The sequence below is a fragment of the Erpetoichthys calabaricus genome, chromosome 7 (assembly GCF_900747795.2).
Source record: "Erpetoichthys calabaricus chromosome 7, fErpCal1.3, whole genome shotgun sequence".
Lineage (NCBI taxonomy): Eukaryota > Metazoa > Chordata > Cladistia > Polypteriformes > Polypteridae > Erpetoichthys > Erpetoichthys calabaricus.
Window position 1 is genome coordinate 186,238,958 of NC_041400.2, and position 19,033 is coordinate 186,257,990.

Sequence of the window (19,033 nt, forward strand, 5' to 3'; positions counted from 1 at the left end):
TCCAAAATGGATATTAATAATGTACAGATGTGTACAGACTGGAATCCACAACAGGACTGACTCGAAAGCACAAAGATGGAGGCTTTAAAGGAGAGCAGAGAAAGTGACGTCATCAGTAGGGCCAGAACAGTGTTTTCCTCTAGGGGGCGCTAGCTCCCTGGTTGGAATAAGTTCTCTTTTAATTGTGGCGTATTAAGTAACCCGAAACTATATAGATATAATATTTAAAGGCGATGCCCCTCCCATAGCGATACAGCGGTAAGAAATCACATTAGAGAAAATAACGTAGCTTTCTTTAATGACGATTTACACGACATTACAGACAAGGAAGCCAATGACAACACTATCACCGAGGTGGGATCTCGATGTATACAGTCTGCCATTTTCGTCGCTGCGCTGGAAGGACTTTCAGGATCGCATGACATTATCTTCCATCCATCCGTCGGTTTCAAAGATGTGCCAAGCAATGTTTCATGGTTTTATACCCTTTCTCCACTTAGGTAAATCATCCATCCATCCATCCATTTTCCAACCCGCTGACACAGGGTCACGGGGGTCTGCTGGAGCCAATCCCAGCCAACACAGGGCACAAGGCAGGAACCAATACAGGGCAGGGTGCCAACCCACCGCAGGACACACACAAACACACCCACACACTAGGGCCAATTTAGAATCGCCAATCCACCTAACCTGCATTTCTTTGGACTGTGGGAGGAAACCGGAGCGCCCGGAGGAAACCCACGCAGACACGGGGAGAACATGCAAACTCCACGCAGGGAGGACCCGGGAAGTGAACCCAGGTCCCCAGGTCTCCCAACTGCGAGGCAGCAATGCTACCCACTACACCACCGTGCCGCCCTAGGTAAATCATGCCATTCCAAACATGGAAAAGACGCACTTCTTTCAGGACCACCCAAAAAAAGACAACGAGCGCAGAATGCAGCTTCCAGAATCTTAACTATGAAAAGAAAATCCGAGCACATCTCTCCAGTTTTGATGTCACTACACTGGTTACCTGTGCCATTAAAAACTGACTTTAAAATCCTGCTTATGGTTTACAAAGCCTTAAATAACCTTCTCCATCCTATATTGTGGAATGCCTGTCACCTTACACTCCAAATCGTAACCTTAGATCTTCAGATGAGGGTCTGCTTAGAATTCCAAGAGCTAAACTTAAAAGAAGTGGTGAAGCAGGAGGCCTTCTGCTGTTATGCACCTGAAATCTGGAATAGCTTACTGATGGAAATCCACCAGGCTAATACGGTGGAGCACTTTAAAAACTGCTAAAAACTCATTATTGTAACATGGCGTTCTCATAGCTTTATTTTAGTGTAACCCTGATATTCTGTATATCCAATTAATTATCATTTTTATCATGGCTCTGCCATTCATACTAACCCCTTCTTGCTCTGCTGTTCTTGTTCTGGTTTTCTGTGGTGGCGACCTGAGGAACTACCACCTGATCAGGGCACCGTGCAGTTCTTACATTGATGGATTGAAGGCCAGAGGTCCACATGACCGTCATCACCTAATTCTTCCACTTGAAACCTGAAAGTCATGAGGACTGACTGAGGTCATTTATGCGAGGTAGAAGGCCCAGTAGGTGGTCTTGGTGGTCTCGTGGCCTTGGAACCCCTGCAGATTTTTTTTTTTTTTCTTTCTCCAGCCCTCTGGATTTTTTGTTTTTTTCTCTCCTCTTAGCCATCGGACTTTACTTTATTCTTTGTTACTTAGCATTGCCTAATCTTATTTTTATATTTTTCATTTTTCTGTCTTCATCCTGTAAAACACTTTGAGCTTCATCATTTGTATGAAAACGGACTCTAGAAATAAATGTTGTTGTTTGAGAACACTGACAGTTCATCACTGTGCTTTATCATTTCAATTAACTTGCATTTTTGTTTCTTTTTTGGGAAAACAGGTGGCTTGGGATCCAAAGGTGAAGACCGTTTGTTTAGGAAACTGTTTCGCCGCTACAATCAGTTCATCAGACCGGTAGAGAATGTTTCTGATCCCGTAACGGTTGAGTTTGAAGTATCCATTTCCCAGCTGGTGAAAGTGGTAAGAGAAAGTTTAAGGCACACATCTTATTGCCGTGAGTGTTGTAAACTTTTTTACGTTATATGAATGTGTTTGATTTTTTCAGGATGAAGTAAATCAGATAATGGAGACCAACCTTTGGTTAAGGCATGTAAGTGTGACTGTTATTTCAAACATTCTTTATGAAGGTGAAATTCACATTAGAATATGTCTTGTGTCAAATCCAATCGATCATAAGGTGTTGTTTTTTAGTGTCATATTATATTTCAGTCAGAATTCTGCCCGTTTGCTTTTCACCATATGGACTTGGGAAAGCAGCAAAGGTGAGGCCTCCAGAAAAGAACAATAAAGCATTGGTAGGGTTCAAAGGTCAACCCTTTAAACTCAACTCCATTGTGTTAAACTCAATAGTAGGACCAGACCATAATACTGCATAAAATCATTTCTTTACTCACTGTTATAATAATATGATAGTATAATAATATTGGGCAAAGATTGGAGTGAAGGATCTGCTGGACAAGGCTGGACAAAGCTGGCAGCCCCAGGAGGATGATGGTAATTGAGTTCTCCAAGGCCTTCAAGACCATCCCGCCCCTCAGAGATATGCAGGTGGATGAGCCTGTGGTGTCCTTGATAATGGACTAACTATCAGGCAGACCGCAGTTTGAGAGACTCAAGGACTGTGTGAGCAACACTGCAGCACCACAAGGAACAGGCCTGGGTTCTCATCTCTGCACTCTGTACACCAAAAATTAGAAATATAACAGCAGGTCAGGTCACTTGCAGAAATTTTCAGATGATTCTGTATTTAAGGGGTGTTATTGATAAGGGGAATGAGACAGACGAAAGGAGTCAGGGGGAGAAGTTGGTCTGATGACTATTCAAGGAGTGAATGTCGAGGTGCACTCCTACAAGTCCTTAGGGATCCTTATCAATGACAGGCTGGACTTGTCTCAGAACACAGATGAACTATCGAAGAAAGGGCAGAGCAGGTTCTTTTTCTTGAGGAGACAGTGTTCCTTGAAGGTGGAAAGTGACATTCTTCACATCTTCTACAACTCTGTCATGTCCAGTGGGATTTTCTACATTGTGATGTGCTGGACTGGTAACATCACTTCAAGAGAGGGCCACCAAATCAACAAACTAATTAAAAAGGCAAGCCCGGTTAAAGGACACACTTTAGACCCCACCAGGGGTGAAAACAAAATTGAGTGCCATTATGAACAATTCTGCACATCCTCTCGATGACACACTAACATTGAAGACTTTCAGCCAATGAATCATGTAAAGTGTGTCAAGAAACACAACAGCAGCTCCTTAATACCAACAGAAACACATCTGTTGGATTCCTCACTGTGGCGGTCACAACCAAATGACAACCATAGCTTTCTTTTCCTTGTCTTCCTTTTTAATGTTCTTTCTTTATAATCATTCTGGTGTGTGTTCAGCCCAAAGTGTTTGTGTATTTTTATCTATCTATCTATCTATCTATCTATCTATCTATCTATCTATCTATCTATCTATCTATCTATCTATCTATCTATCTATCTATCTATCTATCTATCTATCTATCTATCTATCTATCTATCTATCTGCCTGCCTGCCTGCCTGCCTGCCTGTCTGCCTGTCTGTCTGTCTGTCTGTCATATAGTGCCTTTCATATCTATCTATCTATCTATCTATCTATCTATCTATCTATCTATCTATCTATCTATCTGTCTGTCTGTCTGTCTGTCTGTCTGTCTGTCTGTCTGTCTGTCTGTCTGTCTGTCTGTCTATTATATAGTGCCTTTCATATCTTTCTATCTATCTATCTATTATATAGTGCCTTTCATTTCTATCTATCTATCTATCTATCTATCTATCTATCTATCTATCTATCTATCTATCTATCTATCTATCTATCTATCTATCTATCTATCTATCTATCTATCTGTCTGTCTGTCTGTCTATTATATAGTGCCTTTCATATCTTTCTATCTATCTATTATATAGTGCCTTTCATTTCTATCTATCTATCTATCTATCTATCTATCTATCTATCTATCTATCTATCTATCTATCTATCTATCTATCTATCTATCTATCTATCTATCTGTCTGTCTGTCTATTATATAGTGCCTTTCATTTCTATCTATCTATCTATCTATCTATCTATCTATCTATCTATCTATCTATCTATCTATCTATCTATCTATCTATCTGTCTGTCTGTCTGTCTGTCTGTCTATCAATTATATAGTGCCTTTCATATCTATCTATCTATCTATCTATCTATCTATCTATCTATCTATCTATCTATCTATCTATCTATCTATCTATCTATCTATCTATCTATCTATCTATCTACTGTATATACTTGAATATAAGCCAAGTTTTTACAGCACCCAAAATATGCTGAAAAACGTCACCCTTGGCTTATATTCAAGTCAGGTCCTGTTGCCCCCACCAACCCGACAGAAAGCTGGAGTGTACAGTACACACACACGTCTGCGAGAGATAGACACACACGCGCGTGCGAGAGAGAGCAAGCGAGGGAGATACCATATTGTTTTTGTCGACCCTCTTCTCCACTTACAGAGCTAGTTTACTGTTTTTCTTTGAAATAAATACTCAAAAACATTTAACCTACTGATGCCTCAATTAATGTACGTTAATTTTATTGGTATTTATTTTGATTATTGAAACTTTCCAGTACTGGTCTGAAGTATATTTTAATAAGCAAACAGCTGTTGAGTAGAAGACATAATGAACAAAACAAATAAATACAGCATGATGTTCATCTGTTATTTGGCATAGATTTCATAATGTTATCAAATTCTTTTCAAAACGAAGTAATGTAAGTGGCATTACGTCAGGTCTCCTGATATAAATGAAGTGCAGGTGAATAATGCAGAATGATGGAGACAACATTACAGGCACAAGAAATATAGCAAATTAGTTGAATAGTTATGCCATCTTCTGACATGATGCATTTGTCAAAGTGGGATGATGGACACTCAGGGATGGTGGGTGGTTAGAAATTTTCCTTTTCATCAAACAGACATCGACCGTTGCTATGTGCATTTTTTTTATTAAGGTAAATAATATTCTCACCACCAGAGGTTAAGTTGGAACATCAGAGCTCAGAAATGTTTATTTGATGTTGTTCGGTTCATCTTCTCTTTTCTTATTTCATGACATTTTTGACAAATGGTTGCTCTGCCTTCCACCTTCTGATTTACAAAACAAAGCAATATGAGATGATTGCTGTGTGTCAGTTTAAAGGGGGTGAATACTTACACAGTCGAAGATTTTTTGGTTTTATATTTGCAAATATTTTAGATCCCCCGTGACCCTGTGTTCGGATTCAGCGGGTTGGAAAATGGATGGATGGATGAATATTTTAGATCACTTTACAGAGATCTGATTTTCTCTTTGACACCGAAGTCTTTTTCTGCTGGTCAGTGTCAAAAAACGCCAAATTAAATCCACCATATAACAATAAAATGTGAAAACATCTATTGAATACTTTTTAATGATAATTCTTTGCATTTATATAGCATTTTTCTCACTATTATTTACGGGATTTGAACCAGCAACCTTCCGATTGCCAGTGCAGATCCCTAGCCTCACAGCCACCACTCCACCCTGTAGGTCTAAAAAATATTCTAAGGTAACTACATACCATTCTAAAACCTGCACAGGCATGGAGAAGGACAGAAACCAGCCTGGAATGAGACGCCAGTCCGTCTCAGAGCCCACTAACTCAAAGAACCACAGAGGCAGTTTAAAAGGGTCTGACAACATAAGACCTGATTATCTGGTACATGGGAGAAATGTCAGAGAGAACTTACAGGAAAATAGAAAGACACGGGAAGAACGTATAAATCACACCGACTATTTTAGCTTGACCAACCTATTATGAGGTACATTACCCTCCATAATGTTTGGAACAAAGACACATTTTTATTTGATTAGCCCCTCTGCTCCACACTTTAAACAATTCAGACTTATTGTTAAAGTGCACATTGCAGACGTTCATTTAAGGGGCTTTGCAGACATTTCGGTCCCACCATGTAGAAATGACAACACTTTTTCTACATAGCCCCCCTGTTTCAGGGCACCATAATGTTTGGGACAATTGGCGTCACAGGTGTTTGTGATTCCTCAGGTGAGTTTCATGGCTTCATAAGAGACCTCGGCTTGCTTCTACCCTTTTGAGTCTCTAGTCTCCATTGTTCAACATGAGGACAAGAGCTGTGCCAATGAAAGTCAACAAAGCCATTATTGGGCTAAAAATCAAGAATAAAAACATTCGAGTCATCAGTAAAACCTAAAGATGATCAAAACCAACTGTCTGGAATATCATGAAGAAGAAAGAACACACTGGTGAGCTCAGGAATCACAAAGGGACTGGTGGGCCAAGGAAGACCTCTACTGCTGAGGACAGAAGATTCAACACTGTGGTCAAGAAAAAGCAACAAACGCCAGTCTGACAGATCAGAAACAGTCTTCAGGGGGCCGATGTGTGTGTGTCAGAGAAGACTATCAGCAGAAGACTTCATGAAACAGAAACACAGAGGACAGACACACTGCAAGATGGAAACCACTAGTTAGTCACATAAAACAGGATGGCCAGATTACAGTTTGTGAAAGAGGACTTCGAAGAGCCTACAGAATTCTGGGAAAAGGTCTTGTGGACAGACGAGACAAAGATGAATCTCATCAGAGTGAAGTGTGAAGATGACAAGGAACTGCCTGAGATCCAAAGCAGACCACCTCATCTGTTAAACATGGCAGTGCTAGGGGTGTTATGGCCTTGGGCATGTATGACCACCACAGGTCTTGGCACACTTCTCTTCACTGATGATGGAACTGCTGACGGCACAATGAATTCTGAGGTGTAGAGAAACATCTGATCTGCTCAGGTTCCAGTAAAGGCCTCCAGACTCATTGGGCAGAACTTCATCCTACAACAAGATAATGAGCCAAACACATTGCTGCGGTCACAGAGGAGTTTATCAAAGCTAAAAAATGGAAAGTCCTTGAATGGTCAAGCAAGTCACCTGATTTCAATCCAATTCAGCAGGCCTTCCATATGCTGAAGAGATAACCTTAAGGGGACAAGCCCCCCTGAAACAAGCAGGAGTTGCATGAGAGGCTTGCCAGAGCATCACCAGAGAAGGTCCTCAGCACCTTAGTGATGTCTATGGATTGCAGACTTCAAGCAGTCATTGCATGCTGGGATATGCGACAAAGTCCTAAATTTGACAATGGCTTTAATAAACCTGCCATTGCTGTGTCCCTGTGCCCTGAAATGGGGGGGACCGGGTAGAAAAAGTGTTGTGTGACTGAAATCTCTGCAAATCCCCTTAAATGAACTTCTGCGATGCGCTTTTTAATCACAATGTCTGAATTGTTTGATTTGTAATTTTAAACTGCGGAGCAGAGGGGGAAGTCAGAGAGAAATGGGTCTTTGTCCCAAACATGATGGAGGGCACTGTACTGTAGATTGTATTTGAAGGTTTGTTTTTTTTTTTGTCAATTTTCTCTTCCACGTTTTCTATTCAAGCATTAAACTTATAGTTTTTGACTTAACGAAACCTGGCAGAGGAAGCCATGCAGGCATTTGTAAATGCTGTAACGATTTCTGACAAGTCGTTGCTCACTTGCAGTGAAAATGCTCACAGGAGAGAGCAGGAGCTACAAAGTGACGCATCGACTGCTAATCTGTGGTGGCGACTTGGCACAGGTTCCCTTCACTTCCATAATCTGTTAACACTGTGGATCACAACCCAGTCGAGGAAGGATGACAGCATCTGCAGGTTTTCTTCATTTTTATTGCAGCCAGCCCTTGAATCATTTGTGGATTTTAGCAATAAGCTGAACTCTTTAATGAACGATATTTGCTTTTGCAGATTCAGAACTAACAGCCGGATTATCAGACAACAAATTATCCGGTGTTTTTGATATATGACAAAACAAACAGTAAGATTGCACCTGATAGTTAGAAATGAATAGATTTGGCAAAACACATTGTGAAACAATATAATCAGGAGACTGTATGAGGCTGCCAAATGACCTGCCATCCACCCACACTCTAGTAGATCAATGAAATGTGTGCGCCTAAGAATAAATTGACAAGAAGATACAAGATGGTATAATTAAAGTACATTAAACTCAATTTCAGGAAAAAAATGGTTGCAGAAAGAGCAGTTCTTCACTTTGACATGTGATTATCCCGCTGAATACTACGATGGCATCACGCCAAGGTGGACGGGCCAGGACAGTCCATCCTCCTGGAAGATCCCCTGAAGCTCTTAGGCTATCCAGGATATATGATCCTCCCAACATGTCCAGTGTCTGCTGCCGAGTCCAGTCCAGCTGTGCCTGGTACAGTATAACCGACAAGAGGCATCTGGGTATCAACTTAACGCTATGTCCAAACAACTGCAACTGGCTCTGTTGAATATTAGTGGGTGTAATGAAAGGCCCTACTGGTCTGATGATAGGAACATCAGAAAAATGGTTAAAGAGAACAAGCCATTCAGCTCAATAAAGCTCTCCAATCCTGTCCATGTAGTTTCTCCAAAAACAATACCAAGTGACCCTAAAGTTCTACCTTCCACCACTAACTTATTCCATTTGTCTATAGTTCTTTATGTGAAGAACAACTTCCTAACGTTTGTGCGAAAGTTACCCTTAATGAGTTTCCAACTGTGTCCCTGTGTTCTTCCTGGGCTCATTTTAAAGTAACAGCCTCAATCCACTGAACTAATACCTTTCATAATTTTAAACACTTCAATCATATCGACATTTGCTTCAATGGAAATAGGTTTTATTTCCTACAATCTTTCCTCATAACTCATACCCTACATGAGCCATATTGTTCTTCTTTGGCCCTTTTCTAGTTCTAGTGTCTCTTTTTTGTATTATGGAGATGAAAACTGCACACAGTACTCCAGAAGAGATCTAACCAGTACATTATGAAGCTTCAGCATAACCTCCTGGGACTTGTACTCGGCACACCGTGAAGTACAAACTAACATTCTGTTAGCTTTCTTAATGGCTTTTGTATACTGTGTGGATGTTGAAAGCAATGAGTCCACTATGACTGTCAGGTCCATCTCATAATTACTTATCTACCTCTTGTATTTATGAATTTATTTATTTAAAGACATTCTGTAAAAAGCCAAACTTCCCCCTGGGGACAAATAAAGATCTATCTATCTATCTATCTATCTATCTATCTATCTATCTATCTATCTATCTATCTATCTATCTATCTATCTATCTATCTATCTATCTATCTATCTATCTATCTATCTATCTATTATATAGTGCCTCTCATATCTATCTATCTATCTATCTATCTATCTATCTATCTATCTATCTATCTATCTATCTATCTATCTATCTATCTATCTATCTATCTATAATATAGTGCCTTTCATATCTATCTATCTATCTATCTATCTATCTATCTATCTATCTATCTATCTATCTATCTATCTATCTATCTATCTATCTATCTATCTATCTATCTTTAATATAGTGCCTTTCATATCTATCTATCTATCTATCTATCTATCTATCTATCTATCTATCTATCTATCTATCTATCTATCTATCTATCTATCTATCTATCTATCTTTAATATAGTTCCTTTCATATCTATCTATCTATCTATCTATCTATCTATCTATCTATCTATCTATCTATCTATCTATCTTTAATATAGTGCCTTTCATATCTATCTATCTATCTATCTATCTATCTATCTATCTATCTATCTATCTATCTATCTATCTATCTATCTATCTATCTATCTATCTATCTATCTATCTATCTATCTATCTATCTATCTTTAATATAGTGCCTTTCCTATCTATCTATCTATCTATCTATCTATCTATCTATCTATCTATCTATCTATCTATCTATCTATCTATCTATCTATCTATCTATCTAGTATATAATCTATCATAGATAGATAGATATGTGAAAGGCACTATATACTAGATAGATAGATAGATAGATAGATAGATAGATAGATAGATAGATAGATAGATAGATAGATAGATAGATAGATAGATAGATAGATAGATAGATAGATAGATAGATCTTTATTTGTCATATGGCTAATTGAAAATCATCACATCTCAAGTTCCCAATTCCCTTTTTTTTCCTCACATTGATCATATGCCATTCCCTAGGAGGACCTGTTCAGTGATTGCCACCACAATTTAATCCTCCCTCATTTTGTACCCTTTACTTCTTAGTCTTTTGATCCGATTGATGAAAGAGCGGATTAATTGTGTGTTTCAGATAGTGGTGTTAATATAATTGACTGCCTCAGAGGTGATCAGAGAGTACACTTTGCATTGATCCACCGTCTAATTCGCCTGGCAGAGTCTGTGCTGGCACTTTTAGCACTTTCTTCAGTGACAGGTCACGTTCTTCAAGTCATCCATTCCCTTTGGAGCCCAGGCAGAAAATTCACCTCTGTCTTCAGGCAAAGAAATTCAGTTTTGATGTTTTACGATACAGATGCTTTCAAAGTTATTCTCAGTTTATAGACTTTTGATATGGCCTTCAAAGATTACAAAATCATATAAATATAAAAGCATTTTCATGTTTTACCAAGAAACCTACTTTTATTTAGTGAGCCAGAGCTACCCAGAAAGAAATGGAGTGCAGGGGTCTCATTAATAAAGCTCATGTATGCACTAAAAGAAGTTCAAAATTTGCTTATGCAACTTCCCACACAAATGTCGGGATTTATAAAGGAAAAATGATGCATATATTTACTGCAGCTTTGACCCATATGCAATGTTTCAGAGAAACTGGGATGACACCCTTGATTAAGTAGAAAAACACAGCCTATAAGGCTAAATGATGACTCACACACATATTAATTCATATCACCAAGACTTTATAAATATGTACATTGATGTGACAAACATAATACACTACAAAAGTGATGAATATAATGTACGGACTGTACTTTAGTTTGCTTTAAGAGGGCCACTGCTGTGTATTTGCACAGAAGAATGCTTATGGTTATCCGTCAGTTTATATCAGCTACCTATTTTCACTTCTCAGGGAACAGGAATATCTCAGTCAAGCTTCTCTCAGTCATGTCTACTGTGCTGGAAGCCATTAAATAACCAGTGAGGGGCTGCGTCCAGTTTTTGTGTGGTATGGATGCACATACGTAAAAATAACAAAAATGAAATTTATATGGATGGAATGGATAAGTAACAAGCTGGTTAGGTTTTCAGATAATACCAAGCTTGGTGGATTGGCAGGTAGAGTCTGTTGAGTCATTACAGGGTGCTTGGATAGCATAAAGGGTGTGGCAGATTTGTGGAAGATGAAATTCAATGCCAGTAAATGTAAAGTATTAGATGTTGGAAGTAAACATGTTAGGTTTGAATACACAATGGGATCTGAAACCTGAAAATGCTGCATGTGAGAAGGATTTAGAAGTCATAGTGGACTCGTCACTATCAACTGCCAGTCAGTGTTCAGAAGCCATTAAGAATGCTAAGAGAATGTTAGGTTATATAGCGCCTTGATGTGTGGAGTACAAGTCATAGGAGGTTCTGCTCAAGCTTTATAACACACTGGTGAGGCCTCCTCTGAAGTACTGGGCACAGTTTTGGTCTCCAGGCTACAAAAAGGACATAGCAGCACTAGAAAAAATCCAGAGAAGAGCAACTCAGCTGATTCAGGGGCTACAGGGGATGAGTAATGAGGAAAGATTAAAAGAACTGAGCCTTTAAAGGAGATCAAGAGTAGACCTGGTTGAAGTGTTAAAAATTATAAAGGGAATTAGTTTAGTGAATCGAGACAGTGACTTTAAAATGAGATCATCAAGAGCATGGGGACACAGTTGGAAACTTGTTAAGGGTAAATTTCCCACAAGAATTATGAAGTTATTTTTGTTTTTTTTTCATACAGAGGACTACAGACACATGTGATTAGTGACCAAGTAATGTGATAGACAGTAGAACATTAGGGACCTTCAAAACTCGAATTTATGTTTTCTGGAAGACTTAAGTGGATAGGACTGGTGAGATTTGTTGGGCTGAATGGCCTGTTCTCATCTAGAGTGTTCTAATGCTGTAATGTAGACAGTGTGATGTAGTGGTTAAGGTTTAGGAACTCAAACACTAAAGTTGTGGGTTCTAATCCCAGTTCTGACACTGTGTGGCCATGAGCAGGGCACTTGGTCAGTGCTCTAATTGGAATCCAAAAAACAAATCCCTCTTATGTGATATCATCTACTGTTCAATTCTGCTCTATGCTTGTAATATTTCTATTGTACTATTATATTGTATTAAAAATTACTTGTGTTTTGATTTGTGTATTGTGTTGTATTTACCCCTTTTTTTGACACCCACTGCACGCCCAACCTACCTGGAAAGGGGTCTCTCGTTGAACTGCTATTCCCAAGGTTTCTTCCATACTTTTTTTTTCCTTCAAGGGTTTCTTTCCTTTTCTTCTTGGAGAGTCAAGGCTGGGAGGCTGTTAAAAGGCAGGGCCTGCTAAAGCCCATTGCGCCACTTCTTGTGTGATTTTGAGCAATACAAAAATAAATCGTATTGTATTGTATTGCAAATGTAACCAATTGTATCATAAATGTCATAAGTCGCCTGGGTGAAACGGGTCAGCAAAATAAGTAAATATAATGTTCAAATTTGCAGCAGTGTCCAGTTCTCCTTTCTTAATCAGAGCATCTTACTGCCCTCATATTGTAATAAGGACACCTACTGAGAATGATTGAGACTGGAAGCCTGTGTAGATTTCGTATTTTGTAATAATCAGTGCAGCATTCAGGGTTCCGAGGTGATGAAGGTCAAGTTACCATAATATAATACAATTCTCAGTATATTGGCAGAGTGTAGATGCTAAGAGTAAAACTGGGAAGTTTAACGAGGGACAATTTTGAGCAGATGCTGCAAAGACTAAGGAGGACAGACTGGGATAAGCTTTTAAGTGTGGAGACAGTTGAGGTGCAGTGGAGTAGCTTTAGAAACATTTTACACATTGTGCAGGACAGGTGCATCCTAAAATTTAGAACTAGTAAGAAATTAAAGAAAAAAACTGTGTAGTGGATAAGTCTTTCTATTATAACAAAAAATCTTGGAAAGTTGGAAGGAGACGGGATGTGATTTTCTCACAGAGACACTTTTATGTCCCGCGAGACGAGTCTTTGTGCCGAGAGATTTAACCGCACTGGAAATAAAAGACAAAAGAGTAGATGACAAAGTAGAAAATCGTAAAGAATTCAAACACGTTGGCACGATACACATGCAGAGCAGGTTAGAGATAATGGAAGTATGAAAATTTGAAAGTCTCAAAAAAAGGTTAGTAAAGATTACATCAGCGCAAACAAACGGAAATTATTACTCAGTGAAAATCACGCGAGAAAAAATAATTTCTCATTTGTGTGAATGCTATTGTTATACACATTTCTTGTAGAGAGAAAGAAACGATATTCACTCACGGGCAGTTATACATTGTGCTATCATGATGTAATTCCAAACACAGAATCAAAATTCAATGCGATATTGATGAAAAGGTAAAAGCGAAAAAGAGATCGAATATATGGAAATAGGTGATATGACAAAAGTGAGCCGTGCAAGATGCAGATCACGTGGCACAGTAGCAGCAGCAGCAAGCCAGCAGCTGATTGAGCAAAAAATATATATTTGTTTCCCATTGTATCACCATTTAAGAGGGGGTTTTAGAGGAGCAACCGCGTCTCCTTGGGGTGCATTCAGCACTCCTCTTAACAACGCAAGCATGAGGGCAAACATTAAGAAGGATATTAGGGAGGCTAAAAGGCAATTAGAGAGGAACATAGCAGATAATGCTAAAGACAACCCAAAGAGATTCTTTTATCCATCCATCCATTTTCCAACCCGCTGAATCCGAACACAGGGTCACGGGGGTCTGCTGGAGCCAATCCCAGCCAACACAGGGCACAAGGCAGGGAACCAATCCTGGGCAGGGTGCCAACCCACCGCAGAGATTCTTTTATAATTTTTGCAATTAAAGAACAGTCAAGGAAGAGGTTAAGTGCATCAGGAATAGTAAGTCAGTCATTTTCTAACCTGCTTATTCCTGAACAGGGTCAAACCCAACCCAGCCAGCATCAGGAATAGTAAAGATGAATTAAAATATACAGATAGTGAAAAAGTAGGTGCTCTACACTTGCATTTTTCTGAGATCTTCACATGTGAGGAAGTTGATAACTTCCCAGCAGTAACAGGGACTACTAAGGAGGTACTGAGGGATTTGGAAATTGTAGAGGGAGAAGTACTGCTTAGATTAAATAGGCTGAAATCAAACAAATCACCAGGAGCAGATAATATTTATTCTTCATTGCTTTAGGAGGTTAGCGAGTGCAGATAGAGACCCTCGATACATATTTTTTAAAAGTCACTGCACACTGGGGAATTCCTAAGGACTGAGAAATAGCAAATATTTTTCCATTATATAAAAAGTGTGAGTGGGCAGATTCAAGTGACTATAGTCAGTAACCTTAATGTTCATCACATTAAATTAATAAAATGAATTATTAGGGAAAAGATTGAGCATCACATGGAAAAAACAGGAGTTTATGGAACACTAAGCACGAGTTCAGATGTGGGAGGTTATGTTTTACTAAAACACTGGAAGATATGTGAAATTGTGTATTTCCCCTTGGGACTATCTATCTATCTATCTATCTATCTATCTATCTATCTATCTATCTATCTATCTATCTATCTATCTATCTATCTATCTATCTATCTATCTATCTATCTATCTATCTATCTATCTATCTATCTATCTATCTATCTATCTATCTATCTATCTATCTATCTATCATATAGTGCCTTTCATATCTATCTATCTATCTATCTACCTACCTACCTACCTACCTACCTACCTACAGTGGGGCAAAAAAGTATTTAGTCAGCCACCAATTGTGCAAGTTCTCCCACTTAAAAAGATGAGAGAGGCCTGTAATTTTCATCATAGGTATTTTCATCGTACCTCAACTACAAGAGACAAAATGAGAACAAAATCCAGAAAATCACATTGTCTGATTTTTGAAGAATTTATTTGCAAATCATGGTGGAAAAAAAGTATTTGGTCAATAACAAAAGTTCATCTCAATACTTTGTTATATACCCTTTGTTGGCAATGACAGAGGTCAAACATTTTCTGTAAGTCTTCACAAGGTTTTCACACACTGTTGCTGGTATTTTGGCCCATTCCTCCATGCAGTTTTCCAAGGAGGTTTTCACTCAAAATCTGACGATACATGGCCCTATTCATTCTTTCCTTTACACGGATCAGTCGTCCTGGTCCCTTTGCAGAAAAACAGCCCCAAAGCATGATGTTTCCACCCCCATGCTTTACAGTAGGTATGGTGTTCTTTGGATGCAACTCAGCATTCTTTCTCCTCCAAACACGACGAGTAGAGTTTTTTTCATCTGACCATATGACATTCTCCCAATCCTCTTCTGGATCATCCAAATGCCCTCTAGCAAACTTCAGACGGGCCTGCACATGTACTGGCTTAAGCAGGGGAACACGTCTGGCACTGCAGGATTTGAGTCCCTGGCGGCGTAGTGTGTTACTGATGGTAGCCTTTGTTACTTTGGTCCCAGCTCTCTGCAGGTCATTCACTAGGTCCGCCCGTGTGGTTCTGGGATTTTTGCTCACTGTTCTTGTGATCATTTTGACCCCACGGGGTGAGATCTTGCGTGAAGCCCCAGATCGAGGGAGATTATCAGTGGTCTTGTATGTCTTCCATTTTCTAATAATTGCTCCCACAGTTGATTTCTTCACACCAAGCTGCTTACCTATTGCAGATTCAGTCTTCCCAGCCTGGTGCAGGTCTACAATTTTGTTTCTGGTGTCCTTTGACAGCTCTCTGGTCTTGGCCATAGTGGAGTTTGGAGTGTGACTGTTTGAGGTTGTGGACAGGTGTCTTTTATATTGATAACAAGTTCAAACAGGTGCCATTAATACAGGTAACGAGTGGAGGACAGAGGAGCCTCTTACAGAAGAAGTTACAGGTCTGTGAGAGCCAGAAATCTTGCTTGTTTGTTATTGACCAAATACTTATTTTCCACCATAATTTGCAAATAAACTCTTTAAAATCAGAAAATGTGATTTTCTGGATTTTTTTTCTCATTTTGTCTCTCATAGTTGAGGCATACCTATGATGAAAATTACAGGCCTCTCTCATCTTTTTAAGTGGGAGAACTTGCACAATTGGTGGCTGACTAAATACTTTTTTGCCCCACTGTATCTGTCTGTCTGTCTGTCTGTCTGTCGATATGACCAGAGTAGTGCATATGATATTATTTATCTTTATTTTCAGAAAGCATTTGATAAGGTCCAACATGAGAGGTTAAGCACCCAACTAAAAGAAGTCGGAATTGAGGGGTGTCATGTGTAAATGGGTACAGAATAGGCTAACCGACGTGTAATCTTTGATCCAGCTTTTAAATTTGACAAATAAATGAATGGGGTGGTAAAAGAAAGTTTCATTCAGCTTATGAGGATTGCCGAACTGAAATCTGTACTTTCCTTTAAAAAGACTTAGAAATAGTTGTTCATGCATTTATTTCTTCTCGTCTCGACTATTATAATTCTCTCTATTTGGCTGTTAGTCAACCTTCCCTGTCCTGTTTGCTCATCTCCTGACGGTTACAAAGAAGGCAGAACATACTTCTCCAGTGTTGGCCTCACATCATTTCCTGCCTGAGTTAAAGCACCAATGAGGAGTGAAACCTGTCTGGATTGAGTATTTTGTGATAATCATGAAATATAGGTAGTTGATAGCGTAGAGTCCACTATGACTACTAAATCCTTCTCATAAGGTGTGCTCTCATTTTTCAGACCTCCCATTGTGTATTCAAACCTCACATTTTTACTTCCTATGTGTAATACTTTACATTTACGGACATTAAATTTCATCTGCTACAAATCTGTCCAAGCCTGTATGCTGTCCAAGTCCTTCTGTAATGATATAATGGATTCCAACTTATCTGCTAATCCACCTATCTTGGTATCATCTGCAAACTTAATCAGCTTGTTACTTATATTCCTATCTAAATCATTTCTATATATTAAAAATAGCAGCAGTCCTATCACTGGCCCCTGCTGAACAACACTTTTAACATCACCCAATTCTGATGAGGTTCCTCACACCATCACCCTTTACTTCCTGTGTCTGAGCCAATTCTGCACCAATCTAAAAACGTCACCCTGAACTGCCACTTCTTTTAGTTTGACTCCCACCCTCTCACGTGGCACAAATGGTTTCTGAAATTCAAGATACGGTATATACTCGCGTATAAGTCGGGTCTTGAAACCCGAAAAATCGATGATAAAATCAGGCCCCGACTTATACGCCGTTCAAAAATCCATCCATTATTAAACCCGCTATATCTGAACTACAGGGTCACGGGGGTCTGCTGGAGCCAATCCCAGCCAACACAGGGAACAAGGCAGGAAACAAACCCTGGGCAGGGTGCCAGCCCACCGCAGGGCACTCACACTAGGAACAATTTAGAATCGCCAATGCACGTCTTTGGGAGGAAACTGGAGTATCCTGAGGAAACTTATGCAGACACGGGGAGAACATGCAAACTCCATGCTGGGAGGACCCGGGAAGCGAACCCGTGTCTCCTAACTGCGAGGCAGCAGCACTACCCACTGCGCCACCGTGCCAACCCCGTTCAAAAATGCAACACTTAATTTTTTTTTTACATCTTCTTGCCATCTCTAATCTCACATCAGTTTCTCAGACACATTGAATTTTGTTGCAGCAGCGCAGTTTCAGATTTCTTTCACCACTTCAACGACTTTTAATTTAAAACCAGCTTCATATTTTCATCTGTAAACTGACTCATCCCCATTGATGATAAGACTCACCACAGTTGTTTTGTCAGCTAACTTAATGGTGGATTTAGATGTGTATGCAGCCGTACAGTTATGAGTCAGCAGAGTGAACAGAAGTGGGCTGAGTACACAGCTTTGGGGAGCACCAGTGCTCATTGTGATGGTACTGGAGATTGTGTTTCAGATGCGGACTGTCTGGGATCTCTCTGTCAGGAAGTCCAGCATCCAGTTGCATAATGAATTGTTGGAACCTATGTGGTGGATAACCGGGGCCCTTCCCCGGCCGGGACACCTCCACACTGGGATGATCAGGACAACAAATGTGGCCAGAGCGTTACCTCCACCGGAGCGCTAGATGGCTGCCACCCCCGGGTGGCAGCAGTGCCTAGGACTCCCACAGAGTTGGAGTTTGGTACAGCCTTGTTGGGGTCTGTGGGTGCCGCCAGGGGTTGCTGAAGCAACCGCTGAGCCCTCATGGCAGTTCTTCTGTCACAGCTGGAAGTGTTGCCGGAAATAAGTCATCATACAAATGGAGCTCTTCCTGGTGCCTTATATACGGGGTCAGCAGACGCTACTCGGTGAGGCAGAGTCAGGAGGAGGGAGACGAAACTCGCTGGGAGGAGTGGAGGAGAAAAAGAAAAAGGAAAAGAAGAAAAGAAAAGAATTGTGTTGTGTATTGTGCTTGTGACTGTGTTGTTGTGCTTGTGGGAGGCAGGGAAGATGTTTAACACAAAGGAAAATAAAAATAAAAAAGCCCTGCGTGGTTTGGAGTTGAGCCTCTGCGTCTGTCTGTACCGGGTTGGGTTAGCAGTACCCACCTTAGAGGTCCATACCTAGTAGACTCAGCTTCCCTATGAACCTCTGAGGTTGTGAGCAGCATTCTAGAATAAATGTCTGCTTTGTCTAGATGGAACAGGACTAGATGAAGAATTGATGATATGACATCCACAGTGGAATGGGCAAACTGGAAGGGGTAATGTGATATGGGAAGTCTATCTTTTAGGTGGCCCATTACTAGCCCCTCTTAGTATTTCATGATGACCAGTATGAGAGCAATAGTGAGATAGACATGCATTGGCATGGCTATGAAGGTA

The 19,033-nt window shown here is 39.9% G+C and overlaps 1 protein-coding gene across 1 annotated transcript in view; it reads left to right on the top strand.

The window, feature by feature from the left end:
• Positions 1-19,033, top strand: part of chrna6 (cholinergic receptor, nicotinic, alpha 6) — a 76,127-nt gene that overhangs the window by 47,898 nt on the left and 9,196 nt on the right. Inside the window, exons 2-3 of the mRNA XM_028804599.2 lie at positions 1,922-2,061; positions 2,147-2,191. Coding sequence (XP_028660432.1) covers positions 1,922-2,061; positions 2,147-2,191 — 185 coding nt within the window. The remainder of the gene's footprint in view (positions 1-1,921; positions 2,062-2,146; positions 2,192-19,033) is intronic.